The sequence below is a fragment of the Dendropsophus ebraccatus genome, chromosome 8, assembly GCF_027789765.1.
Source record: "Dendropsophus ebraccatus isolate aDenEbr1 chromosome 8, aDenEbr1.pat, whole genome shotgun sequence".
In the NCBI taxonomy this organism is placed as follows: Eukaryota; Metazoa; Chordata; class Amphibia; order Anura; family Hylidae; genus Dendropsophus; species Dendropsophus ebraccatus.
The window spans coordinates 109,275,714-109,301,535 of NC_091461.1; the positions used below are offsets into that span (position 1 = coordinate 109,275,714).

The following is a 25,822-nucleotide window of genomic DNA, read 5'->3' on the forward strand; positions in this document are numbered from 1 at the left end:
CCATTGTAAATGTACATAAGTTTTATTGCCATGATGTCCCCGGTTCTACCCGTTTAGAGCCGGATCCCGCTAACACTTCACAGCTGACTTGCCAGAGTCGCTTCGATGAGCTCATATAACGCATTCATCTGTAAGAGAGGAGGAGAGACGTGCAGGTTATAGGAGGGTGGGCAATGACTAGAAGACACCTCCAGCAGATTTATACAGATCGTTCATAACGCAGCATAAGGGCCTTTGTCATAAATCCTGACATCCATCATAAAACTGCACTTAGGAGTCATGAGGCACTTGGTTTTTTTTTGCAGTACGGGAGTGGTTTTTATGTGTTGCTTCCTATAAACATTGTAAAACGTGCGCTGTGGTGTGAGGGCCCCGGGCGTGCCAGGAATTTATGAGCTCGCATCAAATAGTGATCTGCCTAAAATCCTAGAAGTGACAAGTAAATCAGCCAAAGCATTGGAAGCGTTACTGTGTATCAGCCAGCCCGGCGTGCTTTCCTGCCCGCAACCCTGAAAGGCTTAATAGTCTGCAATATGGCGCATAGTTTCATTACACTCTCTTACGTTACTGGGGAATTATAACAGTCTCATCATTGCATTGTACGGTAAAAAGATCAGAAGCCCAGTTAATGGATATAGTTATCCCTCTATACAGGAGTAGTTCAACTCAAGACTTTCAGGGTATGGCCACACAAGTTGCATAAGGCTACAGCTCCCCCACCCATTCAAGTTGCCGTGACTGCAAACCAGCAGTAAAAAAAAAAATCCATCCTGATCTGCAAAATGACCCCATTCACTCGAATGAGTGGTGGTCATGTGACTAGACAGTACACCGTGACGGTTCCTGGTCATGCCACGAGAAATCGCTATGTAGCCCTTGTCGAATTCCAATGCAAAAAATTGTGAAGTGAAATAAAAAAATTTTTTTAAATCACTATATTGACCTTCTACTGCCCTATGCTGAGGATTCCCTGGTCTCCCAGCTGGTAACGCTGATCCTTAGAAGGGGTCAGTAATCCGAGATCAGCTGGAGGACCAGGTAATACTCATCACAGAAGTGGCAGCAGATAAGGATGGCCCGTCTAAATTTTATCTCTATTTTATGCTAATTTTACACTTCCACATTTTGTCACGGATCCATAGGAACATCCGAAACATAAGGATTTAATTATGGATTTTAACTTCCCCATAGAAGTAAATAGGAAAAATCCACAACAAATCCTTGCTTTCTGACATGCTGTGGATGCAGGTAAATGTCTGCACTTCATGTGGATGAGATTTGCTCTGATCTCATCCACTTTGTTTTTTCTGTATTCCACTGCCCGATCTACAGACAGAAATGCAGAGAAGAAAAATCCCATCATAGCCGAGATTCCAACTCACCATCAGTGTACTGTTCCTATATGTGACTCACCTGTGACGCTTCAACACTTGACACGTTCCTCAGTGTGTACACGCCAACCTGTCCATCACTATCTCCTATCAGGACACAATTTGTATTCTTGGCAAATAACAGGGTGGTAAGCTTCACTCCTGGGTTAGCGGAGCTGACAATGATTGGATCTAAACTGTAAGAGAAAGAATGGACATCTTTAGATCAGATAATTATAAACTGATATTTGCCATAATATTTATCATAAACTGATATTTGCCATAAACTGATATTTGCATTTACTTGGCGCAATGGCGGAGACATGTTGTTTCACACAACTGACAGGCCTTAGACATTATTTTGTAAATGTGTGCCCCTTCCAACTCATGTCAGCTTGCACCTTTGTAGTATAGTGTGCTTCTAGAGATGAGCGAGACTCGAGCATGCTCGTCCGGCATTTGAATACCGATGAAGTTGGATGCAGCTCTAGGGAGATAGGCCACAGGCTGTATCCATATTTTACCGGACTCCATTGAAAGAGCAATCTGATAAGAGCATGCTTCAGTCGTGTTCATCTCTATGTGCTTTCACTCCTTGCCTTGTAGTTAGGGACATTCTTTTTTACATCTAGAGGCTGTACATAAACTGTACTGTAAAAACTTAAAGGGGTTATCCAGTGCTACAAAAACATGGCCACTTTTCCCCCACCAGATTGGGTGGGGTTTTAAACTCAGTTCCATTGAAGTAAATGGAGCTTAATTGCAAACCAAACCTGAACTGGAGACAAGAGTGGGGGAAAAGGGGCCATGTTTTTGTAGCGCTGGATAACCCCTTTAAGCTCCTATGACATGGGGCGACTGTGAGGAGCAAACGAGTGCTGTCAGTGCTCTTTCGCTCTTTGTTCCCCACTCGCTGCCGGTGCTATTACACACGTCAGCAGTGAGCGGGTAAGTGCAGGAGGGGCCGAGGGGATAGCAGCGGTCTACTGCAACTGCTCCTATTCTACGAAGCGGCTGCAGCAGATCGCTGCTATCATTGTCATTTGTCTTTCAACATGTTGAAAGACAAACAACAGCAATGATCATCCGACATCGTTCATGTCAGCTGATTGTTGCCTTCTATTACACAGGACGATTATCGGACCCTAATTGGCCGATAATCGTTCCATGTAATAGGGCCTTTAGCTGAAGGTTTGTTACAATTGTATCCAGTCATATCTGCATCATAAATCTCTTCCCCACCCTAACAGTGTCGCCTCCTTCGCCACCCCCCTATAACTGCAGTCTACTGAATGATAATGTATCAAACACAAAGATCCCAGCTGAATCACAGAAAAAACTGCAGGACAAATAATACCATAAATGTAACCATAAAAATAGTGAGAGGACACATAGATATCAATTCATGTAGTTAATATCCTATACAGCACATACTAGGCTATGAACACACGTGTGTAAATACACATGCACCTATTACTGACTGGCACAATAGATGGAAACACTCGGGTGAGTAGGTGAGTTGGACGTTGTTTACATGCATCCAGCACTTTGGCAGTGACTTGTTTGCACATTATACTATGTCCCCAGATGTGGGTGTCCGGTTTTACTTCCATATACTTAGGTCCTTTGGGACATATATATATACACATTCATATTACTTTCTCATTTGGATTGCTCCACTGGCACTTGTACCTTTATTTATTACTGTTTACATTTTTTTGTGTTCTGTACTGCTTCTTTTCTTTCTTTAAATCATGTGCTTTTAAATTGTATTGGATCTATTTAATAAACGTGTTTATGGTATTATTTGTCCTCCACTTTTTTCTGTGATCCACTTGGGATCTTTGTGTTTAATAGATATATTTTTGTGCATAGGGACTCTATTGATATACATAGAGGGCAGATTGGTGTATATATATGAATTATAATGTAGACTATGAAACTTCCGGCCAGAAGTTCTAAAGGCTCCCATTATAATTCTGTAGACTCGAATTAGCAGTCTACGGAGTTCATACTATTTTGCTACATTATACCCGACTTATATAGTCACTTACGTGCTAACACTCAAGTCCCAGATCTCTACGCGATTCTCATTGACGGCCCCGAATACTAGCGGTGAACTTGGAGACCACATGATGTCATGGACGGCATTGGTCGTGGCAGAGAATGTTAAGATGGGTTGTAAGATATCCTGACGCCATAGATGAATGCTCCAGTCAGCTGAACAGCTAAGGAAGACGTCCGGGCAGAACGGAGACCATGCCAGCTTATACACCGGACCCTGCAATGTACATGTAACACAGCTGTGACACCGAGAACAGTCCTACATATTACATTTATAACATTATTAAAGAAATTTAAAAAAACAATAATTTTTATTTGCCGGCAGCTGCAACACTACAATACCCATCATGCCTTAACAATTGAAGTTTAATAACAGCTGAAGAACCGCATGTTGGAGATCAAAGCCTTACATGGCAATTTTATAACTGTTTATATGATTTTTATGGGGTGCTTGCTGTCAAGATATACTGACCCACATCCACGTCTCTATACTCCCACAGCTTCCTGTACACAGTCAGTGGCTCACATGCCTACAGACATGGTTACAAGTCAGATTACTCATCGGCATACATGGACTGACGTCACGTAGGCACCAGAGGTGAATCACCGCCGGCTCTCGGCTCGAGTAAAGTCATTTTTAAATTAAATCATCTTCTCTAGCGCAAGGCAATCTACCAAATGTACTTTATTAAGATGAGAAAAATCTGATTATCCAGGAACAAGGCTCGCCTTCTCCTGTAATTGCATCACAGAATTTATCTGTAAAACAACAAGTTTTAACAAGAACCATACACTTCAGTCTTGAACTGTAAATAATGAGTCTATTTTTTTATTCCTTTTGTGGGGTCCCCTGAAAATGAGCTGATGACAGGGTGCCCTGCTGTTGGGACCACCGGCAACTGATGTGGTCTGTAAGGAAAACAGTAAGGGCCCTAATTCACGGAACAATAATCGGCAGAATCAGCCCTATCCGCCCGATTATCACTCTGTGTAATAAACACAATAATCAGTCGATCACAACAATCATCGGCTGATCGTTGATATAGGTTTAGACCTATAATTGTTGGGCACCGACCGTGCATCCATACGTGTAATAGCGATGCACGGCCGGCGGCTGACGATTTCCAAACTGTATACATTACCTATCCATGCTGCAGGGCTCCTCTTGAGTTCTGCTTCTCCCCGGGTCCCGCACGCTCCAGCTTCAGAGAGGTCTCAGCTGACAGGCCGCTCAGCCAATCACAGGCCGGGACCGCCGTGGCCAGTGATTAGCTGAGCAGCCTGTCAGCTGAGACCTCTCTGAAGCTGGAGCGTGCGGGACCCGGGGAGAAGCAGAGCTCAAGAGGAGCCCTGCAGCATGGATAGGTAATGTATACAGTATAAGCAAGGGCTGCAAGGACATTGGTAACGATGTCCATGCAGCCCTTGTTTAACGATTATTGGGCCGTGTAATAGGCCCAGTAAATAAGCGCCAATCTAGCAGATCGGCGCTCGTTTACAGTTATTATTGGGCCCCCATCGGCCCATGTAATAGGAGCCTAAGTGTTCTATTTCCCTACAGCGCCGCCGCAGGAGAAATAAAGCATTACACTGTGTCCACTGAAATGAATGGCCTGTCTTTATAATGCTTATTCTCGTATTACACAGGGAGATGCATGGCAGACAGCTGATGATTTTTCAGCAGGTCAAAATGACCCAATTATCTGCTCGATCACTAGCTGACTGCTGGCCGTATTATGGTGCGTTTACACAGGCAGATTTATCTGACAGATTTTGGAAGCCAAAACCAGGAATGGATTTGAAAAGAAGAGAAATCTCAGTCTTTCCTTTTTGACCCGTTCCCTGTTTATGGTCTGTTCCAGGCTTTGGCTTCAAAAATCTGTCAGATAAATCTGCCTGTGTAAACGCACCATTACACTGGGAATAATCAGCCTGTTCGAACTATAATCGCCCCCTGTAATAAGGTATAAGCCCTAGTCTCTCTGTCTCACTATTAGCTGCAGGAGATGGGCTCCATAGACTTACTATACAATTTGACTCCTGCAGCAACGAAGGAGATGGGGAAGAGAAGCACCAACCTGAGCACTTCTACCCACTTGTTCTAACGTTCAGTGAACATCCTAACCAACCAAGATGTCTGACAGGTCTCTCTGAGGACCCTACTACACGGAATTATGTGACAAATCAGGCCGATTTGGCAGGTGATTGCTTTGTGTAATAAAGACAATGATGAGCCTAGACTAATGGTCATTGGCTGATCGTGTCTTTTAGTCCTGACCTAAAATCATGGTCCATCAGGTGCACATCGCTACGTTTAATAGTGATGCATGGCCGCCAGCTAATGACTGTGTAAAGAAAAGAATGAAGTTAATACATACCCGTCCACGCTCCCCTGCATTCTCTTTACTTCTGCCAGCCAGCAGTCTCTGAAGTGACAAGCCACTCAGCCAATCACTGCTCGGCCAGAAGAGAACTCCGGGGAGCGTAGAGAGGTAATGTATGAACTTTATTATTTTACACTTTTAAAGCAAGGGCTGCATGGGCATCGCTAACAAAAAAAATATATATATATTTAGCCCTTGCTGCACAATAATCAAGACATGTACTGTAATAGGCTCAGTGAACGAGCACCGATCTAGCAGATCAGCGCTCGTTTACTATAGTGATCAGGCTGTTTAATACGGCCCTGACACAAATAGCTGTTGACTTCATTACCTAATGGCCATCTTTCCTGATCATCCCATACATATACATACTCAGCATAGCATGCATGTCTTCTGGATGGAAAGAGCAAAGAAAGCCACTACTAAACACCTCTTTCAGAAGCTTATCCACCAAGAACATGTTGAAATCTAGCCAGATCTTTCTGCCCCCCAACATCTGCTTGGGGGACTCCAGGAGGAGCTGTAATGGCTGCCATAGTGGTTTTCACTTCATGTTTCTGAGTTAGAAACTAAGGGTACTATTACATGGCCCCATGGGGGTCCAATAATAACTGTAAGCTCTAGCAGATTGGCACTCGTTTACTGGGCCTATTACACAGCCCGAGAATCGTTTAACAAAGGCTGCGTGAACATTGTTACCGATGTCCTTGCAGCCCTTGCTTAAACTGTATACATTACCTGTCCAGGTTGCAGGGCTCCACCTGCGCTCTGCTTCTCCCCCCGGGTCCCGCGCGCTCCAGCTTCAGAGCGCCCTGTCTCAGCTTACAGGCCACTCAGCCAATCACTGGCCGTGGTGGTCCCGGCCTGTCAGCTCAGACAGGCCGCTCTGAAGCTGGAGCGCGCGGGACCCGGTGAGAAGCAGAGCGCAAGAGGAGCCCTGCAGCCTGGAAAGGTAATGTATTCTGTTTGTATATCGTCAGCCAACGTCCGTGCACCGCTATAACACGTAGTGATGTGCGGTCAGCGCCTGACAATTATAGGTCCAAACCTATATTAACGATCAGCCGATGACAACGATCATCGGCTGATCATTGTGCTTATTGCATGGAACGATAATCGTCCGGATAGGGGCGATTCGGCTGATTATTGTTCTGTGTAACAGTACCCTAGGACTCATACAAGGCCCTGACATCCCCCATCCTTCTCACCTTATGTGCCCGGTAAGTATCTAGGAACTGCTCATTGTAAGAACAGGAGCACTTGTGTATGTGTCCCTCTTCTGTCCCGGCAAGATAGATGTTTGAGTCCTAGAAGACAGAACAAAATGCTGCAAGTTAGACGTTGAATGAGAAACCAAACTCAGCATTCGGTCCCCAACCAGATCCCCAGCGCTCGGGAGTGACCGCCATCTTGCTAGTGATATATATCGATTTACACCAGTACTTTCATTATGTAACTGCAACTTCCTACTATCCTTGGGTTTCCATCGCTTTCTATTTTCAATATCTCTGCTTGCTGTAAAGAAGAATTTATCTGTAAATGGTAAGAAATTAAACGCAGTGTGAACGCGGTAAATATTCTGTCTAGCTAGGTGTTACCGTCAGAAGAAAGTCGAAGCACATCCCCGGAGCCTGCCGAGAGATGAACGCCTCTTTCTTCTCCTTCTCTCCGTTTGACTTCTTCAGTTTATCTTTTCCCGTTCGCTTTAACCTCATTAGATCTATAAACAAAATTTACTGTATGAGAAACACCATACATATGGTCAAGACATCCCCTGATCAGCCGAGACGTGCTGCAAATGTGGTTATATCTGGCTTGGAAACTTTGCAATACCTGACCATCCCAAATCACCCAGAGCAAAAGACATTTGTCACAGCAGCTTTCTACTGTGGCTTATAGAGGGGTAGAGGTCCATATTAGGGTCCACCTTCTATGATGTCATTACACATTATACACACAGTGACCCCACCAGCAGAATAGTGAGTGCAGCTCTGAAGTATAATACAGGATGTAACTCAGGATCACTACTGGATAAGTAATGTAATGTATGTACAGTGACCCCACCAGCAGAATAGTGAGTGCAGCTCTGGAGTATAATACAGGATGTAACTCAGGATCAGTACTGGATAAGTAATGTAATGTATGTACACAGTGACCCCCACCAGCAGAATAGTGAGCGCAGCTCTGGAGTATAATACAGGATGTAACTCAGGATCAGTACTGGATAAGTAATGTAATGTATGTACACAGTGACCCCACCAGCAGAATAGTGACTGCAACAGGTCACCAATGTTTCAGCTGTGATATTGAAGCTCACTGCAGAGTCTTGTGAATTATCTATTACGCCCTCATTGCACTTGTTTAGTGATGTTTTACATTTTCATTGGGTCGTGATGGTATGCAGAACTATCCTGGGTGAGTATATATCCCATCATTCAGCTTTCTCTTTTCTTATGTATCACTGCCTTTCATACTCACCACTGCAGTCCAGTCCTTTGCGGATATGCCATTTTGTTATTCTGCCATCACCACATATAGACACCAGAATCTCCCCTTTATCCTCCCCTAGGCTGCTGTCTTGTTCGATCCACTTCACCTGCCAGACTGGACACGTGTGCTTATTCAGGTTGTCACTAAGAAGGTACAAAACATAGATTTTATTTACCACTGATCCTGAGTATACTGTTATCCAAGTAAAAAAAAAAAAAAAAAAGTACAGATACTTTCTGGCAAAAAATACGCCACCCCTGTCCTCAGGTTGTGTGAGGTATTGCAATTCATCTTGCTTCACTTCAATGGAACTAAACTGCAAAACCGACACCCAAACTGATGACAGGGGTGGTGCTGTTTCTGGAAGATAGTAGCAATGGTTTTCTATGCCTAGATAATCCCTTTACCATCTTTTATAGACTGCAAAATGCATGTAATCTAATGGAACCCAAGCCTACGATTTCCGGATGGGCTAAACTTTTCCCCAAAACTTGTGTCATGAAGTTTTCAGGTTTAAACACATAGGAAAACATAGGAGAATAATGAAGGGAGGAAGACTCAGCAATCTGCATGGATTATGGTAGAGCAACAAGAAGGGCCATTGGCTTTAGCTTTTTCTCCATAGGAAATAATGCAGTCTAAGTCGCACACAACTACTCAGTACAAAACTGGTGAAGTAATAATACATACATAATCTTGCTGTGTCAAAGCTGCATCAAACTGTATCACATGTTGTATATCTATCTATCTATCTATCTATCTATCTATCTATCTATCTATATCTGTGACGAGGATGTGACAATTGGAGAAGAGGCAAGGTATTGTGGTTTTATGAAACCTTAAAGGAGAAGTCCATTGAAAATTTTTTATTAAAGTATTGTATTGCCCCCCAAAAGTTTTACAAATCACTGATCTACACTTATTACGGGAAATGCTTATAAAGTGCTTTTTTCCCCTGCACATACTACTGCATTAAAGGGATTGTCCAGCGCTACAAAAACATGCCCACTTTCTTCCAGAGACAGCCCCACTCTTGTCTCCAGCTTGGGCGGGGTTTTGCTGCTCAGTTCCATTGAAGTGAATAGAGCTTAATTGCAAACTGCACCTGAACTGGAGACAAGAGTCGTGTTGTCTCTGAAAGAAAGTGACCATGTTTTTGTAGCACTGGAGAACCCCTTTAAGGCTTCACTTCCTGGATAAAATGGTGATGTCACTTCCTGGATAAAATGGTGATGTCACTTCCTGGATAACATGGTGATGTCACTTCCTGGTTAACATGGTGATGTCACAACCCAAATCCCAGAGCTGTGCCAACCCAAATCTCCAGTGCCCTGTGTCCCAGAGGGACACAGGGCACTGGAGGGACACTGAGCATCCCCCTGCCATCATCCTCTCCATCAGCCACAGCCCGCACAGCTCTGGGAGTCGGGTCGTGACATCACCATGTTATCCAGGAAGTGATATCACCATTTTATCCAGGAAGTGACATCACCATGTTATCCAGGAAGTGACATCACCATGTTATCCAGGAAGTGATATCACCATTTTATCCAGGAAGTGACATCACCATGTTATCCAGGAAGTGACATCACCATGTTATCCAGGAAGTGAAGCCTTGATGCAGTAGTAAGTGCAGGGAAAAAAGCACTTTATAAGCATTTCCCATAATAAGTGTATATTGGTGATTTGTATAACTTTTGGGGGGGGCAATACAATATTTTAATGAAAATTTTAACCGGACTTCTCCTTTAACCTCTTAAGGACATATGACGTACTCGTCCAAGATGGCGCCGTCCCCGACTCGGCACTCGTTTACTTCCGGCTGCAGCAGCCGGAAGTAAACGAGTGCCTATCTCATTGATCTCTGCAGCATATCTATGCTGCAGAGATCTCAATGAGAGATCAAAGTATATATACTAGAAGTCCCCCAGGGGGGCTTCTAGTATATGTGTTAAAAAAAAAAAAAAGGTTTGTTTATAGTTAAAAGCCCCCTCCCCTAATAAAAGTCTGAATCACCCCCCTTTTCCCAGGTTTTAAATAAAAGTAAACAAATAAATAAATAAACATGTTTGCTATCGCCGCGTGCGTAATCGCCCGAACTATTAATTAATCACATTCCTGATCTCGTACGGTAAACGGCGTCAGCGCAAAAAAAAATCCCAAAGTGCAAAATTGCGCATTTTTGGTCGCATCAAATCCAGAAAAAATTTTATAAAAAGCGATCAAAAAGTCGTATATGCGCAATCAAGGTACCGATAGAAAGAACACATCATGGCGCAAAAAATTACACCTGACACAGCCCCATAGACCAAAGGATAAAAGCGCTATAAGCCTGGGAATGGAGCGATTTTAAGGAACGTATATTTGTTAACAATGGTTTGAATTTTTTATAGGCCATCAGATACAATATAAGTTATACATGTTACATATCGTTTTAATCGTAACGACTTGTGGAACATGCATAACAAGTCAGTTTTACCCCAGGGCGAATGGCGTAAAAACACAGTTCCCCCAAATAAAAGAAATGCTTTTGTTTTTCAATTTCACCACACTTTGAATTTTTTTCTGGTTTCGTAGTGTACCAAATGCAAAAATTCAGCCTGTCATTGCAAAGTACAATTAGAGACGCAAAAAATAAGGGTTCATATGGGTTTCTAGGTGGAAAAATGCAAGTGCTATGGCCTTTTAAACACAAGGAGGAAAAATCGAAAACGCAAAACCGAAAATGGGCCCCGTCCTTAAGGGGTTAAAATGAATGCTATTAATCCCCACATACCTGCTGTCTAACACTGGGACATTTTCCTTGTTCTGCACGTTGTAAATTGCTACGGTTCCATTGTACATCCCGACCGCGAGCAGGTGTGGAGATGATGCTGAGAAGTCAACGGCTGTCACTCCACTTTCACAATGATAAATCCTTTCAGGCCACTGAAGTAGAGAATGCATCATTAATACTTAGGCAATAACAGCTGCGCCCACCAGGGGCAGTATCGCTCTAAATACAGGCATATGTAACACTATGGCTAATTAAAGTGGTCTCATTGGTCTCTGCTAGAATGAAGCGATGGCGTCTTACATGCAAGCATTACCAATGAAGTAAATCTTTGGCTGCAGCAGCCATGTGAATGATATCCACGATGTGATGCCATCACTACAGGACTGATGAGGATCAATAGAACAATTACAGCTCTTGGCAAATTTTCTTCAAGGCTATGTTCATGCAATGTCTTTTTTGGCCGTTTCGTTGTTGTTACTTTAGACCTACTGGTCATTTGCATAAAACTGCCCTTTTTTCCTGCCGGAATGACGGCAGTCTAAAAAAAACACCTGCGACAAAGTAAAAAAAAAATGGTCTAATCATAGCAAAGGGCCCTATTCCACCGGACGATTATCATTCAGATTATCGTTAAATCGTTCGAATCTAATAATCGTTCGTTTAAATAGCAGTTAACGACTAACGACCGAACGAGAAATGGTTGATCGTTCAATAAGACCTGGCCCTTTTTTTATTGTTGCTTGTTCGCAAATCGAACCACAACCACGAACCAGGAATATATGCACCCGCTATATAGCCCCCCAAATTCACTGGGAGGATGAGTACGCTAGCTGGTCAAAGCAGTATAAGGGTACCTATGTCTGTCTGTGGCTTTTAGTGAAGCAGCGTCACTGTCAGCTCCTCAGACAGACAGGGCTACAACTCGTAAAATCAGTGTATATGCCCCAAATTCTGAATCAAGAATAAGCTGCATGGGGGGAAGTCATAGCACGCATGAGTATAATCCTTTACAAACATCACATGTCTGCATATTATTTCTATTAAAGCTCTAGTACTTCTTACTGTTGTGTTCTTCAGTGACCAGCAACACGCCAACCCTCCCTTCTGATCCTTATAGCCGAACTGTCCATAGCCAACAGCTAGGAGATCCTACATGAAGAAGGGGCACTGTTAATAGGTAAAGCTGAGGACCATCAGTAGCCAACCTTGGATTTCTTGTGGCACTTACCGGGTTCTTCTTGTTCCATGAGGTGCTGCTCACATTGTGTCCTTTAGTCACCTCGCAAACAAAGGACCACAATCTATCTAAACTGGGGGATGTGACGTTGGGTATCACCTCTGTATCTTCTGCAGCTTCTGGGTCTGTGTAATTAAAAAAAAAAAAGGAAAGTTGGTAGAGAGTTCAAAAAGTGAATTACCTCCACCTAGGAAACACTGCAACTGCAACCATTTTAAGGCCATGTTCTCACAATTTATGAACATCGGCCGTTGTTTGACATGGACGGTTTTTGCCGTGTCAAACAACAGCCGATGTGTGTGGTGTTCACCTGGCAGATCCTATAGTAAATTGGAATGCGGGTACTCCAATTAGCCATAGCACACAATGTAAAGTACATCTGGGAGCCGTACTTTACATTGTATGCACAGGATATGTTGTGCAGCTGCTGTTCACTGAATAGCGGCCACACAAAATAGACTTGTCAATTATTCTGAGTGGCCACAGAAAAACACGGCCATACTGTATACAGTGTGTATACACTACGGCTGTCATTCCATTCAAACTAATGTAGTGCCGAAGTGTCATTAAAAAGCGTCCGTTGTTGCTATCTGCAACAAAGTCCGTTGTTTAATGAAAAAATACACTGCATGAACTTGGCCTGAAGAGGTAGAGGTGTTTTTGGTAACTAAGATATTCATCAGTTTTTGATCAATTGTAGTTTGTCTCTTCAGACAACTTGTTCTTATTGTGGTCTCTTTATTCTGACTTTAGCAGGGTCCTGGAAATTTCTTGATTCAGAAGGGTCCTGGAAATTTCCTTCTTTTATATAGATGATTGTAAAGCCAGCCATACACAATCGATTACAGTAAGGCTGAGTTTACACTACGTTTTTGCAATCCGTTTATTTTTGTATTTGTGCCCATTCGCTTTGATCTGTTTTTCCATTGACTTCCATTACAAAAAAAACGGATCCGTTTTTTTAACGTAAACAAAAGTAAGGTTAGGTACGTTTTTGTGTACATTAAAAAAATGGATGCATTTTGATCCGTTTTTTTTTCCTTATAACGGAAGTTAATGGAAAAACGGATCAAAACGGATACACACAAATGCATCCGTGTTTTCCATCCCTTTTTCTGCAAAAACGGATGAAAAAAAACGTAGTGTGAACCCAGCCTAAGCCAACATGGCTACCTTTGGCAGGATCTGTCAACTATCCAATATGTAAGATAGTCCCCTGACTCTCCCCAATCAGGGAACAGAGGGGTCAGCTATAGCAGCATGTGCATGGGGGGATCCAGAGAGATAGCTGTCAGCCTTACCAACGTACAGCCATCTCTAATGTACAGAACCAATGGTATTCTCAGTAGAGCAGGACATTTTCTAGAAGTAATACTATCAACAAGACCGACATTGGGAAAGTGATGGGTAAAGTGATTTCTTTGCTGCCTTGTTCTATCTTCTGACAGATCCTGTGTCTCATGGCAGCAGGTCAGTTAATAAAACGGAAGCATTATTTATCCAATTTCCTAACACCTTGTAGATATAAGCTCCAGATTAGGGATGGTCCGAACCTGCCGAGGTTCGGGTTTGTACGAACCCGAACTCTCGGCAATGATTCCCGCTGTCTACCCGCTCCGTGGAGAGGGTGGATACAGCGGGAGGACTGCCTGGAAAACTGGGATACAGCCATAGCCATAGGCTGTATCCCAGTTTTCCAGGCAGTCCTCCCGCTGTATCCACCCGATGCCTGGAGCGGCCAGACAGCGGGAATCTGATGCCAGGCGTTCGGGTTCATACGAACCCGAACCTCGGCAGGTTCGGACTATCCTTACTCCAGATGTATGTATAGAAAAAGAAAAATGTGAGCACACCTATAATAACCGGCAGCTGTCGATACGCCGCAAGCTTCCCCTGATATATGTTTTCTACCACAACTCTCTCCATGATGAACAGGTCCTGCTGGAACTTCTCGGACTGTAAGATTTCCTTCCCATCTGGCTCTACTTCATCCTGAACAGGGACAAATGATAACCTGTCCAGAACTGTGGCGGTGCTGGAGTAGATGTCTGAAATGAGTGAAAGAAGAAGAGACATTCATTAACCCTATAATAAAGATACAAATAATGCATAAGCGTCCTGATGCTGCATCAAGCTCTTGCTCTATCCCTTTATGGAAAAACTGGGCGATGACCAAAATGGTCGTTATTAAGTTTGTTGTTCTTATTTTGTAGAAAACAGGAAATCCCTGTATAACTGATCAGATCTGCCATCAGGGATCAAAGAAAAAGTCATGGAAATGTTGTGAGGTCATGCTAAATCTGAAGCTGCAATTGTAGACGTCTTGGTATACATCTAAGTATCTTTGCCCATCCAGAGGCATTACACGCAGAAAGTACTAAACAAAGACATCTCCATCAACAGCAACTTGTTGATGGTTTCCAAAAAAATATATATTCTAATGATGCTAGATTTAAAGAGGTGATCCCATCAGGCTAGCCCCTGTCCATATGCTGTGTACAGACATCACAGAGGAAGGTCCCATCACTACAGGTCACAGCATGTAGCAGTGGTTCTCACTCTGATGGATGAATAACAATGTCATACATTCATCTGAATGGGCGCCATATAATGATACATTTCCTCTTAGGGGAAATACGTAGCTGTACATAACTTCCCCCAGCTTTTCTGTTATTGGTTCTGGGAGCTGGAACCTCTGGTAATGAAGGTGTGGTCTGACACAGGACAGCCCCTTTAAGAGATGCTTTGCACGATATGAATGAATTCTTGCATCCATTCATATTATCTGACTCAAGTCCTGGCCCGATGGGGGGGATGGATGATCTGTACTAGCGACTGTCAGTTCAGGTCATCATACCCGCAGTCAGGTTGGGATTTGCAGCCCCAATAGGGACACAAAATTAATCTTTAATATGGTGCGTTTACACGGAACGATTATTGTTCGAATTTTAACGATCGCATTTGAGCGATAATCGGCTTGTGTAAACGCAGCGAACGATCAAGCGACGAGCGATAAATAGTTCATTGTGATCTTTCAACAAGTTCTCAAATCGTTGTTCGTCGTTCACTGAAAATTGACAGATCGCTTCGCGTAAACAGTCTTTCACCAATTTACCCTATGCTTGAGATAGGCTTAACGTGTAACTGTCATATATATATATATATATTTTTTTTTTTTTGCAGAAATCAGTAGTATAAGGTATTTTAAGAAACTCTTTAATAGATTTTATTTTATTAGGCTATGAGCCTTTTTCTGTATTTAAAAAGCAATCTCCCAGCCTCCCCCTCGCTTCTTATCTGCGCATTATTAAGCAAATCCGTCTTCATTACAGAGAAGCCAGTGAAGACGGGCTCTGCTCTCTCCATTGTAAGCCTATGAAGGGGGGAGGGGCAGAGGGAGATGAGAGAGCAGGAAGAAGTGACATCAAAGTCAGCTGTTTGGAGACTGTCTGGGCACCTAAAACGCTGGGTTCAGAGGTCAGAAAGGTCAGTGCTTATCTAGGAACTTGCTGAAGGAAAATTGCAGGGTGTTGTGCTGTGCAGGACTGCTCCGTGCTCACTCACTGCTCTCAGCCCCTCCCCTATCCATAGAGCATAATGGACACAGAAATCCTGCTTCTTCTGAAGTTAGGGGGGAGCTAGAAAAACAGCTTTTTCAGTACAGAAAGAAACTCTTTTGGTAAATAAAACCTATTACAGAGTTTCTTAAAATCGCTTGTACTATAGATTTTTATTGTTTTCAGAAAAATGAACCTGAAATGACAGTTATGCTTTAAGCGATCTTAAAACAATCGTAATAACAAATTTTCCAAATGATATATGATTCTGTTTAAACGCTGATCATTATAAAAAACACATCATTAATTCCAAATCATTAATCGTTCGATTAGGCGAATTATCTCTCCATGTAAACACAGCATTACGCTAATGTGAACCCAGCCCAACATTTTTTTTATAATCCTTAGACCTTCCCAGTTGATAAGCAGGGTCCATTTGCTGTAGTTACCTCCTCTGTCCATTGAGGCCACGGACATAGTTTGCCTGCTGGTATTGGACCTGGAGCTAGCGGCGCTTTCTGATCTACTGGCTGTCTCTACGACTGGCTTCACCACGGGTGGGCTCTCGGGAGAATAATACGAGTCGTACAAATCCCAAACTGAAGCCATGACACCTACAGACAGACGGCAACAGAAGGAAGTTGTGAGTATTTTTCCTCATTAGCTATGCCAATGTTAGTGAGAGAAAAGTGATAAAACTACAGCAAAACTGCCAAGCCCCATAGTAATGCCCCTGAGAGCCAAGTCAGGGATGGGGAACCTGCGGACCTCCAGCTGTAGCGAAACTACAATTCCCATCATGCCCGGACAGAAGAAGCCAAAGCTTTGGCTGTCCAGGCATGATGGGAATTGTAGTTTTATGGAGTTGGTCTGTTCGGGACTGCTCCACATACGTACATATGTGGATATACATAGTAGCTTCGAATATAATCTTACCGGCATCTGCTAGGACAATTCGCTCACACTGAACCTCTTTACTCTTTGGAGCCCCATTAATCGTCTGCATCGTCCTCTCAACGTAGCGATCATTCCCAGCTCTGTTCTTGCAGAGATCAATGTAGGTCTGATTCCGAGAGCTTTATGGGAAATAATGACAATTTATGATACATTCTAATAATATAAATTACAGCCATCTAGGTTATTGCATAGTCCTACTTAATAAGTTCTGCTTGGGGGTCGTCACTGGAGATCACAGCTGACGGGATGTCCAGCAGCCATATTGTGTCTGTCTCGGTGAGGTACACATTGATTGGTTTATCCAGATCTTCTTCCTTCGGTGGTTCTTGTACGTCATCTTGCTTTAAGTGGAAATCTGAGGAAGAGTAAGGGTACTGTTACACAAAACGATAATCGGACAAATTGGCCCTATCTGGCCGATTATCGTTCTGTGTAATAAACACAACGATCAGCCGATGATCCTTGTCATCGACTGATCGTTGATGTAGGTTTGGACCTATAATTGTCGTGCGCCGACCATGCATCGCTACATCTAATAGCGGTGCGCGGCCGGCGGCTGACGATATTCAAACAGAATACATTTCCTATCCAGGCTGCAGGGTTCCTCCTGTGCTCTGCTTCTCCCCGGGTCCCGCGCGCTCCAGCTTCAGAGCAGCCTGTACGAGCTGACAGGCCGCCCAGCCAATTACAGGCCAGGACCGCCGTGGCCAGTGATTGGCTGAGCGGCCTGTCAGCTGAGACAGGCCGCTCTGATGCTGGAGCGCGCGGGACCCTGCAACATGGACAGATAATGTATACAGTTTAAGCAAGGGCTGCAAGGACATCGGTAACAATGTCCATGCAGCCCTTGTTAAACGATTATCAGGCCGTGTAATAGGCCCAATAAACAAGCGCCGATCTAGCAGATCGGCGCTCGTTTACAGTTATTATCGGGCCCCCATCAACCCGTGTAATACCACCCTAAGTTACAATGAAATGATCTTCAGCTATCTCTATTTTCCTCTCGAATCAGCTCATCTTCAGTTGTGGCCATAACAACCTTCCTACTGACAGCATTAGATAGAAGGTTTAATTTGGAGAATCTCAAGAACCAGGCCACAAAAGGGGCATGACTTATGAAAATTCCTGATCCAAAAGAGACCATTTTAGGGGTCGTACTGAGCCGTGTACCTATCACCCTAAAAAAACTTTTCATATGCCGCAGAGACAACGACCAATCCATAGAACCAGTGGGGAGAGATGCACATGGATGGTCACTTCTCATCCCACTTTCTGCACCTGTGACCAAGATGGATTTATATTCAGATTTCAACATGGCACAGATCTAGAGAGAACGCGCTTGGCGCACACTTCTCCTAGCTCATTCTAGGGATTGGTCAGAGTCTTTACCCCAGTCTATAAGCAATGTGAAAGTGGAAAGGGTAAGCAGCTGCCAACCAACATGAAAAACAATTGCATTCTTATAGGGGTAGTTCAGCAAGAAAAAAAAATAAAATGCTGCCAGAAACTGCAGAGATTTGTAATTTACATCGATTAAAAAAACTGTCCAGTACTTATCAGCTGCTGTATGTCCTGCAAGAACTGATGTATTCTTTCCAGTCAGGAGAGCAGGAGAGGTTTTCTATGGGGATTTGCTACTGCTCTGGGCAGTTCCTGACATTGACAGAGGTGGCAGCAGAGAACACTGGAAGGAATACACCACTTCCTGCAGGACATACAGCAGCTGATAAGTACTGGAAGACGACTTTTTTAACAAAAGTAAATTACAAATTTCTGGCACTTTCTGACACCAACTGATTTGAAAGAATTTTTTTCCCCTGAACGACCCCTTTAACATAAACAGACATTAAGGGGGAGATTGATGAAAGAGAATCTGTTCAGTGACCCTACCAGGTAAGCTGAGCCCAACATCACGCCTAAACCCAGGCTCTTCTACATCCTCTGAAAGAGATTCATTCTCTTGACTCGATCTTGACATACTGCTCCCTCCAAAGGTTGACCTGAATAAGAGACATAATATTTAACACTATCATTATTTGCATAAATATGCAGTATTGTAGTGAATATGTGATCTTTCTAATATATCCTATGAGGGTGGCCTCTTTCTCTTTCCAGCGACCTGTAGTTCCCTTTTCCTACCAGCAGGCTCTGTACAAATCTTCACTCACAAAAAAAAAAATAATAACTATAACTGTCTGCTGTAATCTGAATTCCTTTTATTTTAGGCACCTTGAAAATGGTCCCATGAAGCTCGCAGTTAGCCCCGTTTGCTGGAGGGACATGGTGGAAAAGAAGTCAGATGCTGTTATAGTAGAGGCATCTGGTGGAGTGAACAATTTTGCCTGTTTTGAGGGTGCAGCCCCTGGTTCTGCCTGAAACAGCGCCCGAGGAGTGACATCATTTCCTTCTTCATCAAAAACCTAAGGGAAAAAGAACAAAGAAATAACTATAGTGAGCAGCACATAGGTGACGGACTCTACGTTAATGGAAAGAGAGCGTCCCTCGCAATGCTATGATCTATAACAATACACTGCAATACAAGTGTTGCAATGTACTATAGTGTGATCACAGGGTCACATGTTCAGGTCTCCTGCTGGGACTTAAAAAAAAAAAAAAAAGTTTAAAAAGTTTAAAGGGAAACTGACAGCATATGTTACCTATTACATCAGCATCCCATAGGTATCTTTAGCTTTTCTCTATAATTCAGCTTCTTCGTTAAAAAAACAACCTTTATTTTGCAGTGACAGTGTCAAACAGGTGTGTCCGTGGTGCTGTGTGCACTTGCCGCCGCTCTATCTCCAAGAGGATTAATAGACGGCTCACCTTCAGCTTTGTGGGATTTTAACATAGCCGAAGATGAACTGGCTGTCACTCATTCTTTACAGAGAAGGACTTAAAGGACAACTCTGGCCAAAAAGTATTTTTTAATATTATTACTTATGGAAAGTTAGACAAATTTCTAATGTACATAAATTTTGGGAAATGCACATACACTGCTATTTCCCTTAATTTAGTAGATCAGGGAGGCTTCAAATTCTCTAAAAACTGTGACGTCACGAATCAGTTGTAATTCCAATGGAAAGTCCAGCAGGGGACCTGCTATATATAGAAGTCTATGGCACTGTATTGTGCCTATAGAAGTGAATTCAAAGTATGTAATGTATTTACATTTTGTTTTATTGATTGGACACATATACACTGTACTACTCCTCCCATCATCTGCTCATAGTATGAGTAAATGATGGGGGAGTAGTACCAGGGCTATCCCCATTACCACCACCGCTGCTGATGCCCCTGCACTGCAGTTCACATTCCCTGCCGGGGACTGCAGAGCTCACAGCCACTCCTGCCGACTTGTTCCCTGATATCACCCCCGGCAGCTCAGGTGACATCAGGGAATGAGTCGGCAGGAGCGGCTGTGAGCTCTGATGTCCCCTGCAGGGGATGTGAACTGCAGTGCAGGGGCACCAGCAGCGGCAACAGGGGGTGGAGGTGATGGGGATAGCCCTGGTACTACTCCCCCATAATCTGCTCATACTATGAGCAGATGATGGGAGGAGTAGTACAGTGTATATGTGTTCTGCAGCACCGAGCAGGGAGGGAGGGGGGTGGTAGTTACATGCACAGGCACCTCTATCCCTCCATGCTTGGTGCCCTCCTAATGTATTGATTAAATACATTTATGGAATACTTTGGGGAGCAAGGACACTTGCTCCCCAAAGTATTCCATAAATGTATTCAATCAACAAAGCACAGTGTATATACATTACATACTTTACATGCACAATACAGTGCCATAGACTTCTATATATAGTGCAGCCTCTGCTGGACACTCTATTGGAATTACAACTCATTCGTGACGTCACAGTTTTTTAGAAAATTTGAAGCCTTCCTGATCTACTAAATTAAGGAAAATAGTAGTATATGTGCATTTCCCATAATTAATGTACATTAGGAATTTGTCTTACTTTCCATAAGTAATAACATATTAAAAAAATACTTTTGGCCGAACTTCTCCTTTACCTTATTTAGGATATACTTGCCGGTATCACTTGCTTCCCGCTTGACACATAATTTCTATCCAGGATTTTGCTGTCAACGTGGAGGCTTATACTTTTTCTGCTTCCCATCATGCTCCGGTTTGCTCTGCTTTGTGTTACAAAACTAGACATGTTGATAAGTTTCTTGACCTGAGACGCCATCTTTGGTCTATGGAAAAAGAATGGAACAGTGTCTGCATGAAACCTTGTAATTGTTTACACAGCTTAGGAGGCAGTATTATAGTAGTTATATTCTTGTATATAGGAGCAGTATTATAGTAGTTATATTCTTGTACATAGGAGCAGTATTATAGTAGTTATATACTTGTATACAGGAGCAGTATTATAGTAGTTATATTCCTGTATATAGGAGCAGTATTATAGTAGTTATATTCCTGCATATAGGAGCAGTATTATAGTAGTTATATTCTTGTATATAGGAGCAGTATTATAGTAGTTATATTCCTGTAAATAGGGAGCAGTATTATAGTAGTTATATTCTTGTATATAGGAGCCGTATTATAGTAGTTATATTCTTGTATATAGGAGCCGTATTATAGTAGTTATATTCTTGTATATAGGAGCAGTATTATAGTAGTTATATTCCTGTATATAGAAGCAGTATGATAGTAGTTATATTCTTGTATATAGGGGGCAGCATTATAGTAGTTATATTCTTGTATATAGGAGCAGTATTATAGTAGTTATATTCCTGTATATAGGAGCAGTATTATAGTAGTTATATTCTTGTATATAGGGGGCAGCATTATAGTAGTTATATTTTTCTATATAGGAGGCAGTATTATAGTAGTTATAGAGCTGGAGAGTGCAGTCGGCACTGCCGGCAACGCTAGCAATAAAGGACGTATGATAGGAAAACCAGCCTGAGGTGCTTGTACTGGTGGTACTCCCAGACATTGCATTTTGTTATTGGTTTTGGTGACGGTATCTAACACACCCCCTCCTGAAGTAAGGTGACCTTCCCGGCAGGAAGAAGCGCAGAGTGGGCGTGAAACGTCGTTCCGGGGTATAGGCGCCCGCTACTCCATCTGTCCTCCCTCCACCATGGACTTGTAACTATCGGAATTAAAGTTATCAGCTTGGAAGCATTGGTGAGTGCCCCAGTCTCTACTCTCTCTTGCCACAGCATTATAGTAGTTATATTCCTGTATATAGGAGCAGTATTATAGTAGTTATATTCCTGTATATAGGAGCAGTAATATAGTAGTTATATTCTTGTATATAGGAGCAGTATTATAGTAGTTATATTCCTGTATATAGGAGCAGTATTATAGTAGTTATATTCTTGTACATAGGAGCAGTATTATAGTAGCTATATTCTTGTATATAGGAGCAGTATTATAATAGTTATATTCTTGTATATAGGAGCAGTATTATAGTAGTTATATTCTTGTACATGGGGCAGTATTGCAGTAGTTATATTCTTGTATATAGGGAGCAGTATTATAGTAGTTATATTCTTGTATATAGGAGCAGTATTATAGTAGTTATATTCTTGTATATAGGAGCAGTATTATAGTAGTTATAGTCTTGTATATAGGGGGCAGTATTATAGTAGTTATATTCTTGTATATAGGAGCAGTATTATAGTATATTCCTGTATATAGGGGCAGTATTATAGTATATTCCTGTATATAGGAGCAGTATTATAGTATATTCTTGTATATAGGAGCAGTATTATAGTAGGTATATTCTTGTATATAGGAGCAGTATTATAGTAGTTATGGTTCAGGGAAGAAAAAGAGTGCTGCACCTCACACCTATGGCTGATACTAGTACCTCTCGGCTGCATAAAAAACAACAGAATTCTGTATGTGAATTGATTAAGCCACACTGCCCCATGTACCGCGTGCAGGTATCTGATACACATGGCAGCTTCCTCCGCCGGCGGTGCTGGCTGGGTTTTGGTGTGGCATTTTTGGGTCTGGTCCTGTGGCATGGGGGTTGCAGGGCCGTCCCATGGCCTCCCTTCCCTGACTGTGCACGCCTGCGGGGGTGGTGGTCGCTGACTGGCACAGCGTGGACTTAGTGTAGGGACCCATGTGTATCAGATACCTGCACGAGGTACATGGGGCAGTGTGGCTTGATCAATTTACATACAGAATTCTGATGTTTTTTATGCAGCCGAGAGGTACTAGTATCAGCCATAGGTGTGAGGTGCAGCACTCTTTTTCTTCCCTGAACCGTATTATAGTAGTTATATTCCTGTATATAGGAGCAGTATTATAGTATATTCCTGTATATAGGGGCAGTATTATAGTATATTCCTGTATATAAGGAGCAGTATTATAGTATATTCCTGTATATAGGGGCAGTATTATAGTATATTCCTGTATATAAGGAGCAGTATTATAGTATATTACTGTATATAGGGGCAGTATTATAGTATATTCCTGTATATAAGGAGCAGTATTATAGTATATTCCTGTATATAGGAGCAGTATTACAGTATATTCCTGTATATAGGGGCAGTATTATAGTATATTCCTGTATATAGGGGCAGTATTATAGTATATTCCTGTATATAGGGGCAGTATTATAGTATATTCCTGTATATAGGAGCAGTATTATAGTATATTCCTGTATATAGGGCAGTATTATAGTATATTCCTGTATATAGGAGCAGTATTATAGTATATTCCTGTATATAGGGGCAGTATTATAGTATATTCCTGTATATAGGAGCAGTATTATAGTATATTCCTGTATATAGGGGCAGTATTATAGTATATTCCTGTATATAGGAGCAGTATTATAGTATATTCCTGTATATAGGGGCAGTATTATAGTATATTCCTGTATATAGGGGCAGTATTATAGTATATTCCTGTATATAGGGGCAGTATTATAGTATATTCCTGTATATAGGAGCAGTATTATAGTATATTCCTGTATATAGGGGCAGTATTATAGTATATTCCTGTATATAGGGGCAGTATTATAGTATATTCCTGTATATAGGAGCAGTATTATAGTATATTCCTGTATATAGGGGCAGTATTATAGTATATTCCTGTATATAGGAGCAGTATTATAGTATATTCCTGTATATAGGGGCACTGTATATACAGAACAGCTCATAGACTTATTGTTTGTAGCCGCGGGGTCGGGGTCACTTACACGCTGTTCCCGGGCTTCTGTGCTCGGGTCCGTGTCGGGCCGGACATGTTGCCGGTGTCGGGGCTGCACTCTGTGATCTCGGTACCGGCAGACTCTTCCCCCACAACGCGTTCACTGTAACCATAGAAACGCTGCTGCCCCGCCCATTCTCTTCACTAAGTTCGGCGGAAGCCCCACCCCCTCCTGGTCCCGCCTTTACCTGCGTTTCGATTGGCTGCGCCCCCTGGCGGTCTCTGCTCCGGCCGCTTCCGCCTCCATCCGGGCTCTTGCGCTGACCCGCGATGTGACCCGTCAGTACGGCAAATATGGCGGAGGTAAGGAGGAAACTCATCAAAATATTCTCCCCGGTGGCTCGTAATTGGGTGTGTGACATGGCGGCGGCCGGGCTTCCCCTATTCCCTCTGGGACACGTCCCCAGCTCAGCCCCCGGGCCCGGCCCTCCCGCCCTCACCACTTGTTGCTTCTGCCGCCCAATCCCGCGCGCCGAAACTTCTACCCGAGCTCAGGGCACCGGGCGGCGGGGGGTGTGTGCGGCTCTGCCGGCCCCGGCCTACCCCGACACCCGACACCGTCAGCAGTGCTGAGGCGGGAAAATCCCCCCACCCCCTCTCCATCAGCGGCGCCACCCGGGACCGGAACTCTGACTGGACTCACCCGAACCGGGACCCGAGACCTCCTCCCCCCGAACCCTGACAGATCCCTGACTGCTACCGGTCCCTGACAGATCCCCTGACCTCCCCCTGGCGACACCGATCTGAGAGAACGTACCGACCCCATCCCCGACACATCCCCTGCCCCTACCGACACATCCCCTGCCCCTACCGACACATCCCCTGCCCCTACCGACACATCCCCTGCCCCTACCGACACATCCCCTGCCCCTACCGACACATCCCCTGCCCCTACCGACACATCCCCTGCCCCTACCGACACATCCCCTGCCCCTACCGACACATCCCCTGCCCCTACCGACACATCCCCTGCCCCTACCGACACATCCCCTGCCCCTACCGACACATCCCCGACACATCCCCTGCCCCTACCGACCCCATCCCCGACACATCCCCTGCCCCTACCGACCCCATCCCCGACACATCCCCGGCCCCTACCGACCCCATCCCCGACACATCCCCTGCCCCTACCGACCCCATCCCCGACACATCCCCTGCCCCTACCGACCCCATCCCCGACACATCCCCTGCCCCTACCGACCCCATCCCCGACACATCCCCTGCCGACCCCATCCCCGACACATCCCCTGCCCCTACCGACCCCATCCCCGACACATCCCCTGCCCCTACCGACCCCATCCCCGACACATCCCCTGCCCCTACCGACCCCATCCCCGACACATCCCCTGCCCCTACCGACACATCCCCTGCCCCTACCGACACATCCCCTGCCCCTACCGACACATCCCCTGCCCCTACCGACACATCCCCTGCCCCTACCGACACATCCCCTGCCCCTACCGACCCCCATCCCCTGCCCCTACCGACCCCCATCCCCTGCCCCTACCGACCCCCATCCCCTGCCCCTACCGACCCCCATCCCCGACACATCCCCTGCCCCTACCGACACATCCCCTGCCCCTACCGACACATCCCCTGCCCCTACCGACACATCCCCTGCCCCTACCGACACATCCCCATCCCCGACACATCCCCTGCCCCTACCGACACATCCCCTGCCCCTACCGACACATCCCCTGCCCCTACCGACACATCCCCTGCCCCTACCGACACATCCCCTGCCCCTACCGACACATCCCCGACACATCCCCTGCCCCTACCGACCCCATCCCCG

At 44.1% G+C, this 25,822-nt stretch overlaps 2 protein-coding genes across 7 annotated transcripts in view; one reads left to right on the forward strand and one right to left on the reverse strand.

Annotated features, from left to right (window-relative positions):
• DNAI4 (dynein axonemal intermediate chain 4) lies at nt 1–24,549 on the reverse strand. Of its 2 annotated transcripts, none has more exons than XM_069981401.1 (17): nt 24,216–24,549; nt 20,879–21,044; nt 19,065–19,255; nt 18,726–18,835; nt 17,034–17,190; nt 16,815–16,954; nt 16,328–16,492; nt 14,175–14,369; nt 12,313–12,446; nt 12,147–12,233; nt 11,085–11,236; nt 8,297–8,451; nt 7,417–7,538; nt 7,027–7,125; nt 3,425–3,651; nt 1,414–1,567; nt 1–128 (listed from the first exon to the last, which is right to left on the reverse strand). In XM_069981401.1, the coding sequence occupies exons 1-17, from the start codon at nt 24,272–24,274 to the stop codon at nt 78–80; spliced, it is 2,364 nt and encodes a 787-aa protein (XP_069837502.1). In that variant the 5' UTR covers nt 24,275–24,549; the 3' UTR covers nt 1–77. The 2 variants fall into 2 exon arrangements, with proteins under 2 accessions (XP_069837502.1, XP_069837503.1); XM_069981402.1 differs by lacking the exon at nt 24,216–24,549 and adding an exon at nt 24,017–24,162.
• The window catches only part of MIER1 (MIER1 transcriptional regulator), a 25,504-nt gene continuing 23,917 nt past the window's right edge, over nt 24,236–25,822 (forward strand). For 3 of the 5 annotated variants that reach the window (XM_069981407.1, XM_069981404.1, XM_069981405.1), the window contains exon 1: nt 24,236–24,330. In XM_069981407.1, coding sequence (XP_069837508.1) covers nt 24,322–24,330 — 9 coding nt within the window. In that variant the 5' untranslated portion in view covers nt 24,236–24,321. The remainder of the gene's footprint in view (nt 24,331–25,822) is intronic. The other 2 variants (XM_069981403.1, XM_069981406.1) reach the window with 1 other exon arrangement.